General features: G+C 48.2%; 1 protein-coding gene and 1 non-coding gene across 13 annotated transcripts in view; both read right to left on the bottom strand.

Annotated features, from left to right (window-relative positions):
- Positions 1-20,458, bottom strand: part of EVL (Enah/Vasp-like) — a 147,230-nt gene that overhangs the window by 81,785 nt on the left and 44,987 nt on the right. For 9 of the 12 annotated variants that reach the window (XM_027520701.1, XM_027520706.1, XM_027520708.1 and 6 more), the window contains exon 1: positions 18,232-18,389. The exons of the other annotated variants lie outside the window; for them this stretch is intronic. In XM_027520701.1, the coding sequence (XP_027376502.1) occupies positions 18,232-18,374 (143 nt within the window). In that variant the 5' untranslated portion in view covers positions 18,375-18,389. Of the gene's footprint in view, positions 1-18,231; positions 18,390-20,458 lie in introns of those variants that run through there. 12 annotated transcript variants of the gene reach the window in all.
- On the bottom strand, positions 3,949-4,109 carry LOC113880215. The gene has a single exon (XR_003507677.1). It is a non-coding gene; the product is annotated as a U1 spliceosomal RNA (small nuclear RNA).

Genomic DNA, 20,458 nt, shown 5'->3' with positions numbered 1-20,458 from the left:
GAAGGACAGGGGCCGGGGCAGGAGCTTGGCTGATGCTGGAGACCTGGAGTCAGAGCAGCACCAACAGGGAGAGGGGGAGGAGAGAGACTAGGGGAAAGAGAAAAGCAGAGGAGGAGGCAGGCAGTGGAGGTCTATTTCTGACTCCTAGCTAGAACAGCCTTTAACATTTCTACAGCGATCTGCATTTAAAGAGGCTGGTTTCACACTCTCAGTCATCACAACAGTCTCATCAGTGCGGTAGGTCGGTGGTGGAAGAGGCCAAGATAAAAACATATTTTCTGAAGCTCAGAAGGATGAAACGCTTTACCCAGCGTTCCCGAGCTTGCAGAGCAGGGCAGGCCTCGGTCAGCACCCTCTCGGGCAGCTGACAGGCACCTCGCCCCAGCCTGATGCAGCCCACAAAGGGGGCGCGGAGAGGGGGGAGGTCCCTCTGAAAGGGCTGCGCTGTGAGGGCAAGCACGCAGGCCCCCGGTGGTGGAGGCGGAGGCCCTGATTGGAGGCTGGCTGCCTAACTGCAGGGCGCCCCCGCCTCTCTGCGCATCGCTGCCTGTCCTCACGGTGAGAGAACCACCAGCTCACCTTGAGGAGCCCTCCCTGCTCTGCAAACCAAGTCCAGTCTATTTTTAAATTCTCTATTCCACAGAAGCCAATGATGCTGCTTCTGAGGGTAGCCAATGAAAACTGTTACTAGGGAGGCAGCTGCTATAGCTGAGCTCCTTAGCCTCTGCTGACAGGAGATAGAATTACTTTGTTAATGAGCTAATTTTTAAAAAAAAAAAAACTGTCTTCTTAAAAAATATCTTTGTTCAAAAAGCCTGGCTGCTGTTTCAGGCAGTTCTGCTGCTGACGGCTTAGCTCCCACTAACGTTTCTCCTGTGACCGATGCCCTCACCGGGCTTCAGGGACGCACGGGGTAGGTGTGGTGGACAGGGGACACACAGGCTACAGCTGCCGGGCTCCAGGTCTCAGGGAAACGCGTCACCTTCCAGGACTGTCATCTAAGCTTTAAAATGAGGGGTGGGATGAGCAGGTCCCCTGAGCACACTCGGCACTGAGGCTCACACCATGTTGAGTCTGGTCTGAGTCAGCTTCTTTGTTTCCACTCTGCTTGTGAAGATTAAATAAAACAATGAATGGGGAAAAACTCCTGAAAAACAGGACATGTCACTGTCAGAGAAGCTTGTCAGAGGGGTGTGGAGCTCTAGAAATACAGGGAAGGCCATTTATCCGGGTGCCAGTTTATTTGTTCACAGGGGTCTCCAGCAGTAGCTCTCAACTAAGGAATGCAGCTCATTCAGTGCAATGGGAAAAATTCGAGACAAAGTTCCACCGCAAGTAATTACGATGAAGTAGCAACATTTGCAAGAATTACCTTTTCCCCATCACCAAGCCAAATCAAAGTCACACCACAACATCATGTTTGCTACTTTACATTACAGTGTGATCTTTCTGGCAGAGTGGTGGAATCACATTCCATACAACCCTGGGTGGGCACTTCCTAGTTTGGGGGACTCTTCAACTTCCACTGAATTGCACTTCAATTTCATCAGTCTAGATCCAGCTAATTACAGAGTTCATGATTTAAAAATTTAAAAAACCAAAAAAACCCCTATTGACAGGGTAACAGGCAGGAAGGCCAGGGGTCTCCAAATGGAGGAAATAGCCTGCAAGTGTCAGACATTTTTATCTCTCTTAAGCGGCAGGAGGAAACAAACTAGCAATATTTTTTCCTTCTCTATACAAATTTAAAGGGAGGTTTCTCTTAAAATACTGTGTTGCCATAATGACACCTGGTTTGGCCTGAAGTTAGCTATTCTTGAGCCTAGAGATAACCAGTGCCTTTTTCTTATGGAAATGTTCGTCTTAAGCTATGCTAATGTACTATGCCTTTACCCCAAACTCTGTCTCCAAGTCGGTTCCGCCTCTTGGCCCAGAACCTACTTGACAAACCAGTATGGATATTGTTCCCCTAATCTATGTAAATGAAGCTATTTGTATGGTGATCTGTTCTTCTTCAAGATTCAAGTTAATCATTTTATGGCCCAGGATAAACCATTTGGCGCCAAGACTATCCCAAAATGCTTCTTATGGGTGAGGGGCCTGGTGCCATTTTGAATTTTAAGACATTCCTTTCTTTCATTAACAGACTGCTAGTGACTATGTAACATCCAGCTGAAGACTAGCAGGCGGGTACTCTTTCTGCCCCCTTCTGATGCCTATGTCAGAAGCCTTCTCTATCTCCTTTATACTTTAATAAAACTTTATTACACAAAAGCTCTGAGTGATCAAGCCTCGTCTCTGGCCCCGGATTGAATTCTTCTCCTCCGGGGGCCAAGAATCCCGGTGTATTCGCGTGATTCAACAACAACCTTTCACTATCATCTTGGCCTGCCATCTGTGAACTAACGTATCTGTGCTTGCACACGCTGCTACCACCTGACACTTCAGTGGAGTGTCTTCGAAGTCGCTGCCTTGAAGTCATATATGTGACAGTGACTAGATCTAGCTGCTCTAGCCGTCAGGCCTTCAGGGGATCATCAACTCCACATCCCCAGGAGATCATCAACTCTTCACAAAGCCTTTGAGCTCTAAAATTTTAATAATCTCGATTTCCCACCAATACCAGCCTCTTTTTCAACTTTGAGTTCATAGCCAGGAAATGATTACTCAAGGTACTGCCCAAACTGATTGACAACAAACAGACCTACCTGTGAACCCGCAAGGGAAAAGACAGGGCAGACACCACCTCGCTCCATCCAGCTGTGTCCACTGCAGCGCTGTGTCCTCTGGGAAACCACCCCTAACTGAGTCACTGGGTGGGACGCTGCTTTGGTCGTCTCTGCAGCCCCAGGCCCCAGTGCAGGACCAGACACGGGCAGTTGCTTAAATGGAAGACTACTGGATGAAGGAAGTACAGTCTGTGACCGTGAAATGGCCTGACCCTGGGACCACAAGACGCAGACCAGCGCGAGCTCTGTCCTTGAGCAGCAGAGGGACCCCAGGCAGATCTCTTCACCTCTCTGCTGCTGCTGCTGCTGCTAAGTCGCTTCAGTCGTGTCCGACTCTTTGCGACCCCGTAGACGGCAGCCCACCAGGCTCCGCCGTTCCTGGGATTCTCCAGGCAAGAACACTGGAGTGGGTTGCCACTTCCTTCTCCAATGCATAAAAATGAAAAGTCAAAGTGAAGTTGCTCAGTCGTGTCCGACTCTTCGTGACCCCATGGACCGCAGCCTACCAGGCTCCTCCGTCCATGGGATTTTCCAGGCAAGAGTACTGGAGTGGGGTGCCATTGCCTTCACCTCTCTACCCCTGGCCTATTTCATCACCTGTAAGATGATCTAATAAGGTGACTGATTCTGATGCTGCCTGGGACTGATGAGGCGACAGCAGACCTAGAAGCCACAGGTATCCTGCAAAGCTAGGACAAAAGCAGTGGGCTGTTTCATACATGTATATAAAGAAACCTTTTCTAGCCTGGCCTTTGGGATAAGAACTGTCACCCAGAACTTTTCCTAGATGCTCCCTGCCCTGTAAACAAGAAGGATGCCATGCTAATCTCACGTGCTAGCAGCCTCCATAAAATCCTAAACTCAAGAGACACTGCCCTTGGGGCACAGAAGAAAGAGCCCAGGAGGCACGTGACTTGGGCAGCTGGTCCTGAGTCTCCCATCCGTCCCCCATTGGCCTCGGACAAGCGAGTCCCCTCTCTGCCTCAGTGTCCTGACAAGAAGAGAGCCCCTCAAAGCTTCCTCGTCTGGCTCCTGCCCCTCAGTGGTCCCCCACTTTCCCATAGCCCTTTCACAGGCGGCTCTAACTTCATCAACCCCATGCAGGAGGCTCAGCACCCTCGGATGGGGTGGTATCAACACACCAGCTGGAACGAGCTCCTCTGTCATCGTCTCTGTGCCCAGATTTTCTTTGAACAGTTTCTGCTTTTTATTCCCCCTTAGGGGAAAGCACGAATGCAGTCCCCACGACCACAAATTATGCTGTCATGTCTCCCACATTTGGGGAAATCGCAGGGGTCAGCACATCCAGAGTGCAATGGAAAGCCTCGCCCTGGGAAAACCACCTTCGTGATCATGGAATCTCCCCTGCCAGGTAAGTAAGAGTTTCTACTTTAATAAAGGCTCCTATAACTTATTTGGCAGGCAACCTAGAAATCCTTTCCAATTCCTCATCGAATTATTTGCCAAGAACTGATAGCCCAGATCAAACCCCGGGAGTTCTCACCTGGACTAACTTGGCTTCCTAAGAGGCTTCCCTGTCTCCAGATATAGCACCTTCAAACCCACCTCTCACAGTTCCAAGAATAACCGGGTAAAACGCAAATCTGATGACATCAGGTGCTCACATAAAGCCCTCTGAAGAGGACGGCTCTCCTGCGGGAAGTGGTATAAAGCCCTCCCAAGCCTCAGCACTGGGGAGCTTATTCCTGGCACGTGCCCCGGCCGGTCTCGTCCCGTTGGTCCATCCCTGTCCCCACCCCACGCCCCCAGCACGTGGGAGGACCACTGTCAGGCCCTGTCTCTGCCGGAGCCTTTTCAGCATACGCCCAGCAGCACGTGCACGTCAGGTCCCCCAACCCCAGGTCTGCAGCTCGGATCCCACGACAAGGTCTGTTTCTGGGTCTGCCACTGTGGGCTCCGCGAGGGGAGTCACCAGGTTTGACTTTATCTTCCCGGCAGCCTGGGAGTGCTCAGCCCGTGTTTATTTTCCTATGGCTTTGTATGAAGCTTTCTCAACAGCTTTTTCTTTCTTTCTTTTTAAATAGAAAGTGCATCCTCTTTTTTTTTTAAATATTTATTTGAGGCACACAGGATCTTCAATCTTCCTCCTGGGCATCTGTGACCTAGTTCCCAGACTAGGGATTGAACCCAGACCCCCTGCACTGACAGCACGGAGTCTTACCACTGGAGCCCTAGGGAAGTCTTTGGACAGTTCTAACATGGGATTCCGGATAGAGGGGTTGCTGCTGCGTGTGTGTGTTTAAGCAAAACCTCTGTGTTTAAGAAAAGTCACGAGTCATGAAGAATTAAAAGACTTTAAATTAGCAAGCTCTGTCTGGGGGCTGCAGGTGCCAGCTCTGCATCTCTTCTCTGCCTGCCCTGTGCACGGTCCAGTGTGCTGTGAGCTCCCCAACCCTCCCCTCCCTCACAAATGGGGGCGCGCCACATGTCTCGCTCGACGCTGGAGGTGTGCAGCCTGGCTCCTGGATCCATATTCCCCTGAAACTGCACACCACGTTGTGGCTTAAGCACGTTGGACTTTCTCAGCGACGCTGTTAATAATTTCCATTAGTTTTTCAAAAGGGCTCCAAGTCACCAGAAAGAGCATTCCCACTCCCCCAGCAGAAAGCACAGGGGCTGCCTCGAGCTAGGGGCTGCTGCTGAAGCCCTGTCACGGGGTGTTCCTGCTCAGGGACCACTGCCCACAGACATGGGGGTTAAAGGGGGCAGAGTCTCCACGGTGCTCTCATCAGGAACAGAGAAACCAGGAGTAATTCACGGAGCGTTTGGAAACCTCCAAAAGCAGTGAAACCCAATACAGAGCAAGGAAACTGCACAAATCTGGAGATTCTATTTGGCTCAGCAATTTCGAGTCCATTTGCTAAATGCAATAATGTAACAGAGGTCTGAGTTCCTCCTCAGTTCAGGGGGACTCAGGAGCTGCAGGGTCCAAAGCCATGCCTTGAGGCACATGTGACCAGGAGCAGCAGAAATGGGGCAGGTCTGAGGAGTGATACTAGTGTAAAAGACACACCAGACTTCAAAGACTTAGGACCAAAAGTCGTCTAATAATAGCTCATCACTAATTTATATGTTGATTACGTGTTGAAATTATAGTATTTTAGATACAGTACTTTAGATAAGATTGCTGAAATTAATTTTATCTGTTCCTTTTACTTAACAGGGCGATTAAGTATTTAAAACACTGCACATGGCTCTGACTTGCAGCTTGGGTTCTGTTTCTGTCGGTCAGGGCTGCTCTAGAGGACACGGCACCACTATTCACTAATCTCTGATTCAATTCACTCTGTCAGTGCTTAAGTAATTGATTCCCGCCTTAGAAATGTCCTACTCTCTGCAAATCAAAAGCAAAACTTTCAGAGAGAGTTTTCTAAGACAGGCATTTGCATTTTCACAAAAATAAAAAACTGTTCGCCAAAGAGTATCTGGAAAAATACACTCACTTAGACAAATTGATCCATCGGGTCCAAATCCATGGTGCAAGCCACTTGGTGATATATTATAGAAAATGTCATATCCGGGGTATACGTCTAATAATCGTCTCTCTCTAAAGACTTTTCCTGAGCACCTACTGCATACTGGACTCTTCACATCTGTTATCATTCTTTCCATTTTAGATACGAGTGAACTGGAGCTAGGAGCGGCTCAAGGCCACTGGCAGGTGGCAAGTCGCCCGGGAGCCAGGCCACGGTACACGGCGTGCTCCACTCCCCCTCCTCTCCCCACACTGTAATGAAGGCACAGACATCACGCCTCTGGTTAGGGAAGCTGTCCTGCGAGGCAGACGTGGGAGGCTATCCATCACCGCATTGAAGGAGGGCATTCAAAGCCGTGTGAAGGACTTGCCCACATCTCACGGCTTGCTGGAGCACAGTCTCACACCCAGGCGTTCTTGTAGCTTTTAAATGTATCCTCTCCATGCTGCCACACACCACTTCCTCCTTTAATTAATACTGTGTTCCTGAAGGTCTTAGAATTAAAGGGGACATCAGAAGGTAGACTATTGTTGCCAATAATAGTCACATTCATATTCAAAGACAAAACATACATGACTGTACATTATATATTCCTATATTATGAATGTAGTAACGACACCATGACTTTTTAGTGTGAGACTTCACACATTCGTCAGCTCTTCCATGCTCACCATGCCATGCTAATTTGAAAGAGGGAGAACCTGAGGCACAAGACAGTTGAGTGACTTTGACGAACGGAGCTACTCGTGGACCAAATCAGAATTACACGTGAGGACAACAGAGTTAACCGGGGAAGCCTTTCCTCTTGGTCTCTAACTCCAGCGAAGGTCTGACTGACTGATGTATAAACTTCGAGGTAGGTAGGAAAATGTCAAAGCAAAAAGAGCAGGAAGATACATAGAAACGGTTAACTTCTCGTGAGGGAAGTGCGTTTACCATGTGTGGGCGTCCGGTCTGGCTTTGCTCTGCCCTGTCTGGGCCTCGGGTCCTCAGCTTTCCCGGGGCTGCACTTCCCCTCCTTACAGGGCAGGGGAGAAAGGCAACAGAACAGGAGTCGTCAGATTAGAGTCCTAGACCCAGCTCTGCTGAGAGCTACCCTGGCAATCATGCCCAAGTTCAGACCCTTTCCCGCTCTGTTTCCTCATCTGTAAGAGGGAGGTAATTCCTAACTTGCTGAGTGTGGTGTTAATTAAATAACGTATTATAAATAGAGCTCTTGGCACTTAGTAGCGGAATTTACAGAAGCTGTCCCATCTGTATCCTATGGTCTAGCTCTGAATGATAAACGAAGATATAATAACTATAAACTGCCCAAGACACAGAGGGTGTTCAGTAAATATTACTTCCCTTTCCCGCTGAAGTGCCTCAAGGGACCCCAGTGAAAATTAAAAGTACTTAAATACTGGGTCCAAAAATGTGGCTCCTAGCGCAATGAGCCAGAGGAGAGCTCAAGAGCTTTTTCAGTTCTAAAGATGCCTTTTCTTCTTCTGAAAGTACCCCCCAAGCCCTTCACAGACTGTCTTCAGACGAGATCCTGAGTCGCCTGAGCATCCTATTCTCTGTTTTAAATGTGTCTGCATCAGTCAGCTTGGGCGGCGGTAATGAAATACCACAGACTGGGTGTCCAGCAGTCGCAACTCCCTTCCTTATAGGAGGAGGAGGCCAAAGTCCAGATAGAGGTATGGACAGGCGGCTTCCTTGAGAGGCCTCTCCCCTGGCCTGTGGATGACACCCCTCCCTGCACTTCACACAGCCTTCCCCTCTGCAGGTCTCCTGGAGACTCTGCTCTTCTTAAAGGAACAGTCCCAGTGGACGAAGCCTCCAGCCTTATGACCAGTTTGACCTTCAATACCTCCTTAAAGGCCCCATCTCCAAATACAGTCACACTGGGGCTGAGAGCTTCGACCCACAAATACAGGGGGACACAATTCAGTCCACAAGTGTCCCAGACCACAATCCTCTGTTGGAAGCCTAATGGATACAATCCAGTGGACGTGCTCTGACAGTTGTGAAGATTACCGGGGCACTCATCTCCTCTGGAGGTAAAAACGGTACAGGTTTTACTCTGTTTTTATTTATCTGGCATGGTTTTGAATTATTTGGGATTATTTAGGTTGTAAGTGACAGACACTAACGGGGAAAAATGGAATAAGTTCATACAGTGCAAAAAAGATAAGGCTCTTGGCTAAGTCTGGATTGAGCAGGACAGCACACGGGACACCCAGGCTCGATGACGCCAGGCGAGTTCCGTTTCTTTGGCCTCTGCTGAACCCTACCACCCTCTCTGGCTTCATTTTCAGACGGTCTTTACCCACATGGTGGGAAGAGGGCTACAATGACTTGAGGCTTTCTTGATCCCGACATGACGGCACCTTTCCTAACAGCTCTAGCCCAGCAGGGGTTCCACAGAGGACTCAGTCACCCTGCACCTGAGCCAGTCACCACGGCAGGGGCTGGGTCGTGGCCGGCCCACACAGACTGCATGACCGGGCCAGGTGACCAGGGGCGGGCTGCTGCTTCCCCTCTACCTAACCCGCCTCTCCAGAAACGGCTGTGCGCACAACACAGCCTCTCTCGAGGAGTAACAGCGCTATTCCAGGGAACAAACAGGTGTGCTAAAACATAATTTGGTTGTCTTTCTCTTTAAAAATCTCCTGGGACTTCCCTGGTGGTGCAGTTGATGGGAACCCACTTGCCAAGGGAGGGGCCATGGGTTTGATCCCCGGTCCGGAAAAATTCTACAAGCTGCAGAGCAACTAAGCCCATGAGCCACAACTACTGAGCCTGTGCTCCAGAGCCCATGCTCTGCGACAGGGAAGCAACTGCAGTGAGAAGGCCATGGGCTGCAAAGAAGAGCAGCCCCTGCCGGCCGCAACTAGATAGCCTGTGCACAGCATCAAAGACCCAGAACGGCCAAAAATAAACAAACAAAAATACCCAGACTCTCAATATTTGTGCCACATCTGACCTACTGAAATACCCTTAAGCTCATCTCTGTCTCTCTGGCCGGGTGCTGAAACACAACTCCCCTTCATGGACCACAGACCTGTTGCGGCAAAGGGGCTTGCGCAACTCAAAGAAGTGACGAGCCACGTCGTGCAGGGCCACTCAAAATGGATGGGTCCTAGCGGAGAGCTCTGACAGAATGTGGTCCACTGGAGGAGGGGATGGCAAACCACTCCAGTATTCTTGCCTCGAGAACCCCGTGAACAGTATGAAAAGGCAAAAAGATATGACACCAGAAGATGAGGCCCCCAGGTCAGAAAGTATCCAATATGTTACTGGGGAAGAGCAGAGAAATAGCTCCAGAAAGAATGAAAAGACTGGGCCAAAAGTGGAAACGACGCTCAGCTGTGGATGTGTCTGGGGGTGCAAGTAAAGCCCAATGCTGTAAAGAACAACACTGCCTAGGAACCTGGAATGTGAGGTCCATGAATCAAGGGAAATTGGAAGTGCTCAAGCAGGAGATGGCAAGAGTGAACACTGACATCTTAGGAATCAGTGAACTAAATGGACAGGAACGGGCAAATTTAATTCAGATGAACATTATACCTACTACTGTGGGCAAGAATCCCTTAGAAGAAACGGAGTAGCCCTCATAGTCAACAAAATGCAGTACTTGGGTGCAATCTCAAAAATGACTGAATGATCTCGGTTCATTTCCAAGGCAAACCATTCAACATCACAGTAATCCAAGTCTATGCCACAACCGCTAATGTCAAAGAAGCTGAAACTGAATGGTTCTGTGAAAACCTACAAGACCTTGTAGAACTAACATCAAAAAAAGATGTCCTTTTTGGACTTCCCTGGTGGTCCAGGGGCTAAGATTCCGTGCTCCCAATGCAGGGGGCCCAGGTTCAACCCCCGGTCAGGGAATTAGATCCCACATGCTGCTACTTTCTTTGGCACTGCCTTTCTTTGGGACTGGAATGAAAACCGATCTTTTCCAGTCTTGTGGCCACTGCTGAGTTTTCCAAATTTGCTGGCATACTGAGTGCAGCACTTTCACAGCATCCTCTTTCAGGACCTGGAACAGCTCAACTGGAATTCCATCACCTTCACTAGCTTTGTTCATAGTGATGCTTTCTTAGGCCCACTTGACTTCACATTCCAGGATGTCTGGCTCTAGGTCAGTGATCACACCATCGTGATTATCTGGGTCGTGAAGATCTTTTTTGTACAGTTCTTCTGTGTATTCTTGCCATCTCTTCTTAATATCTTCTGCTTCTGTTAAGTCCATACCATTTCTGTCCTTTATCGAGCTCCTCTTTGCATGAAATGTTCCTTTGGTATCTCTGATTTTCTTGAAGAGATCTCTAGTCTTTCCCATTCTGTTGTTTTCTTCTATTTCTTTGCATTGATCACTGAAGAAGGCTTTCTTATCTCTTCTTGCTATTCTTTGGAACTCTGCATTCAGATGTTTATATCTTTCCTTTTCTCCTTTGCTTTTCTCTTCTCTTCTTTTCACAGCTATTTGTAAGGCCTCCTCAGACAGCCATTTTGCTTTTTTGCATTTCTTTTCCATGGGGATGGTCTTGATCCCTGTCTCCTGTACAATGTCACGAACCTCATTCCATAGTTCATCAGGCACTCTATCTATCAGATCTAGGCCCTTAAATCTATTTCTCACTTTCACTGTATAATCATAAGGGATTTGATTTAGGACATACCTGAAAGGTCTACTGGTTTTCCCTACTTTCTTCAATTTAAGTCTGAATTTGGCAATAAGGAGTTCATGGTCTGAGCCACAGTCAGCTCCTGGTCTTGTTTTTGTTGATTGTATAGAGCTTCTCCATCTTTGGCTGCAAAGAATATAATCAATCTGATTTTGGTGTTAACCATCTGGTGATGTCCATGTGTAGAGTCTTCTCTTGTGTTGTTGGAAGAGGGCGTTTGTTATGACCAGTGCATTTTCTTGGCAAAACTCTATTAGTCTTTGCCCTGCTTCATTCCGTATTCCAAGGCCAAATTTGCCTGTTACTCCAGGTGTTTCTTGACTTCCTACTTTTGCATTCCAGTCCCCTATAATGAAAAGGACATCTTTTTTGGGTGTGAGTTCTAAAAGGTCTTGTAGGTCTTCATAGAACCGTTCAATCAGCTTCTTCAGCGTTACTGGTTGGGGCATAGACTTGGATTACTGTGATATTGAATGGTTTGCCTTGGAAACGAACAGAGATCATTCTGTCGTTTTTGAGATTGCATCCAAGTACTGCATTTTGGACTCTTTTGTTGACCATGATGGCTACTCCATTTCTTCTGAGGGATTCCTGCCCGCAGTAGTAGATATAATGGTCATCTGAGTTAAATTCACCCATTCCAGTCCATTTCAGTTCGCTGATTCCTAGAATGTCAACATTCACTCTTGCCATCTCTTGTTTGACCACTTCCAATTTGCCTTGATTCATGGACCTGACATTCCAGGTTCCTATGCAATATTGCTCTTTATAGCATCGGACCTTGCTTCTATCACCAGTCACATCCACAGCTGGGTATTGTTTTTGCTTTGGCTCCATCCCTTCATTTTCTTTCTGGAGTTATTTCTCCACTGATCTCCAGTAGCATATTGGGCACCTACTGACCTGGGGAGTTTCTCTTTCAGTATCCTATCATTTTGCTTTTTCATACTGTTCATGGGGTTCTCAAGGCAAGAATACTGAAGTGGTTTGCCATTCCCTTCTCCAGTGGACACGTGCAGCACTTCCAGGCTTCAGCAATATGTGAACCGTGAACTTCCTGATGTTCAAGCTGGTTTTAAAAAAGGCAGAGGAACCAGAGATCAAATTGCCAACATCCGCTGGATCATGGAAAAAGCAAGAGAGTTCCAGAAAAACACCTATTTCTGCTTTATTGACTATGCCAAAGCCTTTGACTGTGTGGATCACAGTAAACTGTGGAAAATTCTGAAAGAGATGGGAATACCAGACCACCTGATCTGCCTCTTGAGAAATTTGTATGCAGGTCAGGAAGCAACAGTTAGAACTGGACATGGAACAACAGACTGGTTCCAAATAGGAAAGGGAGTACATCAAGGCTGTATATTGTCACCCTGTTTATTTAACTTATATGCAGAGTACATCATGAGAAACGCTGGGCTGGAAGAAACATAAGCTGGAATCAAGATTTCCGGGAGAAATATCAATAACCTCAGATATGCAGATGACACCACCCTTATGGCAGAAAGTGAAAAGGAACTATAAAGCCTCTTGATGAAGGTGAAAGTGGAGAGTGAAAAAGTTGGCTTAAAGCTCAACATTCAGAAAACCAAGATCATGGCATCTGTCCCATCACTTCATGGGAAATAGATGGGGCAACAGTGGAGACAGTGTCAGACTTGATTTTTCTGGGCTCCAAAATCACTACAGATGGTGACTGCAGCCATGAAATTAAAAGATGCTTACTCCTTGGAAGGAAAGTTATGACCAACCTAGATAGCATATTCAAAAGCAGAGACATTACTTTGCCAACAAAGGTCCGTCTAGTCAAGGCTATGGTTTTTCCTGTGGTCATGTATGGATGTGAGAGTTGGACTGTGAAGAAGGCTGAGCGCCGAAGAATTGATGCTTTTGAACTGTGGTGTTGGAGAAGACTCTTGAGAGTCCCTTGGACTGCAAGGAGATCCAAGCAGTCCATTCTGAAGGAGATCAGCCCTGGGATTTCTTTGGAAGGAGTGATGCTAAAGCTGAAACTCCAGTACTTTGGCCACCTCATGTGAAGAGCTGACTCATCTGACAAGACTCTGATGCTGGGAGGGATTGGGGGAAAGAGGAGAAGGGGACGACAGAGGATGAGATGGCTGGATGGCATCACCGACTCAATGGACATGAGTCTCAGTGAACTCTGGGAGTTGGTGATGGACAGGGAGGCCTGGCATGCTGCGATTCATGGGGTCGCAAAGAGTCGGACACGACTGAACAACTGATCTGATCTGCTGCAACTAAGATCCAGCGTAGCCAAATTTTTTAAAAAGTAAATATTAAAAAAAAAAAAAAATCCTTCTCATCACAGGGGATTGGAATGCAAAAGCACAAAGTCAAGAGAGCCTGGCATGCTGCAGTCCATGGGGTGGCAAAGAGTTGGATACAACGTAGTGATTGAATAACAACAACAGAAAACACAAGTGACTTATCTGAAGTTGGTAAGATGCTCTGACACGTCAGCGCTCCCCCACCAGCACTGGTATGCAGAAGTGCAGCGAGTTTCTTCTCCTGACAGCTAGGCTTTATCACGGAAACATCAAGAGTAATTACATCGAGAGGGTGTTGTATTAGAAATTCCTTAAAAAAGAAACCACAGATGGGCACATCTGAGAATCAGCAGTGCTATTAAAGAAGAAGAAGAAAAAAAGCCACCACATGCACACTGTTGAATGAAATTTACCATTTTGGAACTGTCCAAAAATTTCTAGCTGCCAGGAACATATCAGAAAAACACAAAATAAACTGCCTTAGCAGTCCAAATTGGAATACAACAAAGTGAGTGAGTCTTGATTTTCCATTAAATTCCAAAAACAGAAAACCTAGGAAAAATACAATTTACGGGGACGTCCCTGTTGGTCCAGTGGTTAGGAATCTGCCTTGTAATGCAGGGGACATGGGTTTGACCCCTGGTCTGGCAACTCAGATCCCACATGTGGCATCAATCAAGCCGACACGCCACAATGACTGAGCCCACACGCCACAACTAGAGTCCATGAGCCACAACTAAAGATCCCATGTGCTTCGATACCCAATGCAGCCAGATAAATAAATATTTTTAAAACACACAAAACACAATTGAGAAAGAAAATTCAAGAAACAAAGTCTCATTGTAAAACATTTCTCAGTTGTAACATACCAGCTACAGAACCCTGAGACCTAAAGACAAAATCCACTCATTCATCCAACAACTGTTAACTGTTCTTCAAATAGCTGGTAGATGCCATGTTGGGTACTAGAGTGGAAATGAACTTGGTAAACACCAATTGAAAAAAGTATGAATTTTACTGTTAACAAAGCATTTCTGCATATACAATCACACTTTTCCTCACAATAATATTTTACAGATAAGGCAAGTGAGACCCAAAAAGAATAAAAAATGATTTGCCCCAAATTACAATACATAGCCGGTAAGAGCAGAAGCCTGAACTCATACCTAAATGAGACTTCAAATCTCAGGCCTTATTATCTTCTTCCATTTATGTATTTTCCCCTGAATATTCTCTGCTCCTGGCATTCTGCAGTCCATGGGTTTGCAAAGAGTAGGACATGACTTAGTGACTGAACAACAACTCTCTTTCCTCCCTCTTCTAATTCCGAGGCTCAGATTCTCCTTCCCATACAGCAGTATTTTTCCAGAGTTTAAACTAAAAATTAAGTGTTAGGCGCTACTGGTGGGGAACCTGCCTGACAGTGCGGGAGATGCAGAAATACTCGGGTTCAATCCCTGGGGCGGGGGAAGATTCCCTTGGAGGAGGAAATGGCAACCCACTCCAGTACTCCTGCCTGGAGAATGCTATGAACGGAGGAGCCTGGTGGGCTACAGTCCGTGGGGTCGCAAAGAGTCAGACATGACAGAAGCGACTTAGCATGCATGCAAATGTTAGGCAGCAAAAATCCCTTCATCAAACATACATGGGAAACTCAGGGGCAAAATTCACACATGTAATAGCTGCCCCTGCAGGACTTACCAGAGCTTCATGCTACTCTGCGGGTTGGGGGTGGGGGGTGGGGTTGTGCAATTTTTCTGACCAACTGACCACAGAACTCTCTTCAGCCACAAAGCCCCTCCTATGACTAAGACAGTAAAGGCACAGGTCCCAGAGCCAGACGGCGCGGGTTCGAGCGCCAGCTCGTGTGGAGCTGGACAGACACGACAAGGCCAGCAGCTGCCTCTTCGGACTCCGATGAGGAAAGTGCTGCACATGTTCACGCGAATGCAGCTCTCAGCAGGTCTCACTGATCACAGTCAGGGCTCAGCAGTGCAATACAGTCACTTACCAGGGAAGCATTACATAAAGCACAAAGAGCCAGAACACCTCACAGACTCTGTTTTACAAAATTAGGGTCAGAATGATAAAAACAAGCACTGACTTTTTAGTTAGAAGACACAGGTCAGATTTTCAGCTTTACCGATTAAGCAGATGTGTGAGAAAGGGATCTAACCTCTCTGAAACTTAGGTGCCCCTTACATAAAATAGTAGAAATAATGCCGAGCTTCGAGGATTGCTGGGAAAATTAGAGATGATAACAAAAGTGCCTGGGATATAGTGGGTACAATTGCACATGTGTTATCTTGTTTGTATTTGAATCCTGAAGAATCAGAATATTTTCATTAAAATATATAAGGACTCTTTAAATTTCACACGCATTTTTACTAGCTCAAACCCTTTTAACTCCCTACAGATTTGAACATCTACCACCTGGTCCCTTTCAGGCCTTTCTCCTGATCTTCTGCCCGGGCACAACAGGGCCTGCTCCCCAGATTCAGGACCTCTCTCGAAATTCCAATCTCGGCTTCATGCTCAGAAGTGAAAAGACGTCAAAAAGGCAGCAAATTGGCCTTTTTCCTGCCATTTCCCCTTCTTGGCCTATAACAATGACTGGCATATGGCAGGAGGTTCGAAATAAGTAATAAAAATGAGTAAATAAAAAGTGCTGAGAAGCTGGGCTGCATCCACTCTGCTCAAGTGTGACAGATGGAATGAAGAGGATACTGTTCTGCCTTCAAGTATCCTTACCAAGTCAGGAAGATAAGAATGAGAAGCACAAGCTATTAGATTGGGTGCTCGACACCCTGAGTGCTGCATGGGAGTTTAGTGAAAAAGGGAAAGTTCATTTGGGCCACAGTGGTCAGAAAAGGCTCTAAAGGAAGTGTGTGCAGTGCTGGGTTTGGAAGGGTTTCATAGGAAGAAGACAATGGTTCTGACAGGGGCACAGTAAAGGCACAGAGTGGGTGATTAAACAGCTAATCCCACTAGGGAACCCTAATTAAAGAAAGAGGTACGGGAGACCCCGTGTTAATGATCACTCAAGAAAGCAAGTTTGCTCACCCGTCAAAGCAAGCAGGCTTGCTCAGCAACAAAACCATGCAACAGAATATTGAGATGTGCCCTGAGCAGGAAATAACTAACGGAATGAGACACACCTCCTTCCCCGGGAGGGTGAGGAAGTTAATGATTCCTGGGATATGCTCCTCGGCACACAGGAAAAAGAAAAAATATAGAGAAAGGGTGACATTACACCGAAACCTGAGGCGGGTGCCACCCTCCGGTGTGTGCGACTCTCACTTGGCTCACGTCCGTACGCCACTGCAGTCCAGTCTGGCCATCTGGGGACAAGAACATTCCCCGCCCGACAAGGAGGAGGAGCTGGCGGTAGAAGTGTGAGGTCTACCCAAGAGGCAGGGAGAAGGTGGTCCTCGCCCCCTCCCCACTTTTCCTGTGACGATAAACCCGTGGCTCACTAAGTTCTGGGCAGTGCTCCCTGGCCCACCTGCTTCTCTCTCACACAAGTGTCCTCCACTCACTAATAAACCCTTCCTTACCTGTCACTCTGCCTCTTGTCGAATTCTCGCTGTGCAGAGCCAGAAGAACCTACAACACTCTCCTAAGTCCCGAAACACGCTCTGCAGTTTCAGTTCAGAGACAGGGAAGCAGAGCAGAACATGCAGATCTGTGACTAAACCCGTTTAAGGAGCAGAGGGAAGACTCCTGGGAGTCAAGGGTTAAGGGAGAGCACGCAATCAGGCCACAGAGGGCTGCAGCTGCAGAAGGAGCTGGACTGGCTGTGGACGGAGTTCTCAGTAAAGGACTGGCCCCCAAACACCAGGCCGTGTTCCTTGGAACGCCCACCGTTCTGTGAGGCAAAGCTGTGTTCACATTTTTCTGCCAGGGCAGAGTGAGCTTCATTCACAACAGGGACCTGATTATCGTAATACCCCAAACAAGGGCAGGAAAACAGTTTTATCAAGAGCAGCACAGCGGATCTTCCTCTGTCCACTTCAGGACTCTACTGCGCTCACTCCTCAGTAAGTTGGTGGATAAGGAAAACACAGTCTTCACTCTGGCTCCAAGGTTCATTTGACTGTGAAAGCATCCTCTCTCTAGGAAAAAGGATTTCACCTCTGAGCCCAAACACGCCTTTAAAGCGTACAGTCTGCTTGGTGTCCTGTATATCCAACCACACAGTTTTACCTGTCTCTCCCTTCTCCAGAGGATCTTCCCCACCCAGAGATCGAACCTGCAGGGTCTCCTGCGTTGCAGGCAGGTTCTTTACTGTCTGAGCCACCGGCCCCACTGGTGGAGCTTCTGAAGAGCGGGAGCGGGCCCTGGAGGGACATCCACCTTCCGCTCCAGGTTCTCTTTCCTTCGAGCCTGTGCTCCAGGTGCTCTTGGAGCTGGAAGAGCTCCCAGTTTTCAGTTTCCTCGTGGGCCTCCACAGGTAAACATGGGCTGTCTCTGCTCTCTTCCAGCCCCTGTGCTGATGAAGATGGAGGCTGGGCTAGTCTAAGAGACACACGGCAGGATCAACCCTAGCATCTGCCAGGCCCTGAACTGACAGACTGGAGTGAAAACACCTCCTCTCACCTCTAATTGGGTCTGGGATGACCTCCTGACAGCCACATGACCAGTCACCAAACCCCACACAGCCCACAAACCAGCAGGAGGTCAGTTCCAACTCAGGGTTGTGTCTATGAGTCACGCACACTCAAGACATGTGGTTCAATCTGCGGCCAGAGGCGCCAGGTGAACTTGAAAGCACATGTTAACAGCACCTGTAATTATCCAGAGCTCCTGATTTCCCCAAGCTCCTGCATGGCCGTAATCTTGTTTTTTTATGAACCATTTCTATTTTCCAGGTGGACAAACTACATCCCAGTGAAGTTAAATGGCGTATCTAAGGTAACAAGTGTCACCAAAACGTAGGATCTGCAGGTTCCTGAGGTTCGGGTTCTCCCCGAACTCAGCTAGGGTTGAGGAGCAATGGTGGGCTCGTGCGTGAGCTCCACTTCTGAGCACCTGGACTTACCGGGTGTGAGGAGCGACCTGGGCTCCGTGTTTCAGTTTCGGTGGGCTCTCCCAGGAAGGGACTGTTACGAAGGACCCCCAAGTTGAGGTCTCCAGTGGCTCCTGATGCCCGATAGAACTACCCTGGGATGGACCCCACCACATCTACAACTGCCCCTCCACCGAGTCCCCACCCGTTAACTCCCTCTGCCCTCCCCCAGAAGGGAGCTCACACCCTGAACCTGTCCGTGTCAGCTCAGCAGCCAGCCACTGCGCGTGTCAGTCTCGGGGGATGCATCAACGTGACTGGAGGAACGCAGATCCGGAGTCCCGGGCTGGGGCTGAGTCGGCGGCACTGGGGCAGCACTGACGCTGGCCGTGGGGTGTGGCTGCGCTGCCCTCGGTCGGGGAGCACGCAGGCCCAGTATGTCAACTGCAGGGAACGCAATTAGTCTCTCAGCCCGGTGAATCCGTGCGTCAACCAAGCCCAGACCCAGGCTCCTAGCTGATGAGTCACATCACGGTCGGTTCACTGTGTCATAAACATTTTGGCAGCAAACAGGATTATCGTCCAAGGACTGACTGCTGGCACTCTGAGTCTGAATGCCAAGGAGATGGGGTCATGAGAGAAGCTCCTCGTCCTCAGAGGGCTCAGGCCTCTTTCCTGGCTCCTACGTGATTTCTCATCCAGGATGAGGGTCTGAATTAAATGCTCTGCTGCTTAAAGTAAATTAAAGGAATGAATTTATTGAATATCTACTAAGTGCCAGCGTGCGTGTGTGCTAAGTTGCTTCAGCCATGTCTGCCTCTTTGTGACCCCATGGACTGTAGCCTGCCAGGCTCCTCTGTCCATGGGATTCTCCAGGCAAGAATACTGGAGTGGGTTGCCATGCCCTCCTCCAGGAGATCTTCCCAACCCAGAGGCTGAACCCGAGTCTCTTACGTCTCCTGCACTGGCAGGCGGGTTCTTTACCACTAGTGCCACCCGGGAAGCCCACTAAGTGCCAGGAACCCTGCCAAATGCTTTATGTAAATGATCTTGTTTAATCAGCACAGTCACTCTAGGAGGTAGGTAATCCCCCATCTTACAGACTGGCAAACTAAAGCAAGAACTGAAGTAACCTGCGCAAAGTAACAAGCCGGCAATGCAAAACGCGTGGCCTCCCACAGGTAAGACACGAACTCCCTAAAGGTGAGAAAGGTTTACCTCGGCAAAGCAGTGACCCAGGGCACTTCTCAGGGCAGAGAGAAGTGACCATCACGAGAAAAAGACAACCAGACTGGGTTACTCTGAAAAGAATGAGCAAAAGCCCTCTCCTCAGGTTTCATCAGCCACCATCGGGCTAAGACCACACCGCCCCCGCTCCCAGGGTACAGCTCCTGCACGGCTGCCAGCAGTCCCTCCTTTCTTTCCGCCACCTCCCCTCAAATCTGAAGCTGTTCTAAGACGTGCTCCGAGAGACGCCTCCCCCTGCAAGTCTCCCTAGTGTTCACCACGGCAAAACCTCGCCTCGTCCTCCTCCTGAGCCACAGTGCCCTATCTGGAACCGTCTGGAATCGCTTCTGGTTTTCCCCGGGTTCGTTTTGTCTTTGGCTACCCTCACCCCATGCTTTTGGTGTTGGTTAAGCACCTCCCCAGGACTCAGAATGACACAGATTTGCATCTTCTACTCAATAACCTCAGATACACAGATGACACCACTCTTATGGGAGGAAGCAAAGAGGAACTGAAGAGCCTCTTGATGAAGGTCAAAGAGGAGAGTGAAAAAAACTCCCTCAAAACTCAACATTCAAAAAATTAAGATCGTGGCATCCGATCCCATCACTTCATGGCAAATAGATGGGAAAACAATGGAAACAGTGAGAGACTTTATTTTCTTGGGCTTCAAAATCATTGCAGATGGTGACTGCAGCCGTGAAATCAGAAGACGCTTGCTCCTTGGAAGAAAAGCTATGACCAATCTAGATAGTATATTAAAAAGCAGAGCCATTACCTTACCAACAAAGGTCCGTCTAGTCAAAGTTACAGTTTTTCCAGTAATCATGTATGGATGTGAGAGCTGACCATAAAGAAGGCTGAGCATCAAAGAATTGATGCTTTTGAACTGTGGTGTTGGAGAAGACTCTTGGGAGTCCCTTGGACAGCAAGGAGATCAAACCAGTCCATCCTAAAGGAAATCAGTCCTGAATACTCTGGAAGGACTGATGTGGAAGCTCCAATATTTGACCACCTGATGTGAAGAGCCGAT

This window comes from Bos indicus x Bos taurus, chromosome 21 (genome assembly GCF_003369695.1).
Source record: "Bos indicus x Bos taurus breed Angus x Brahman F1 hybrid chromosome 21, Bos_hybrid_MaternalHap_v2.0, whole genome shotgun sequence".
Classification (NCBI taxonomy): domain Eukaryota; kingdom Metazoa; phylum Chordata; class Mammalia; order Artiodactyla; family Bovidae; genus Bos; species Bos indicus x Bos taurus.
Note: the sequence above shows the minus strand (reverse complement) of the source record. Positions and strands in the feature narration are given on the sequence as shown.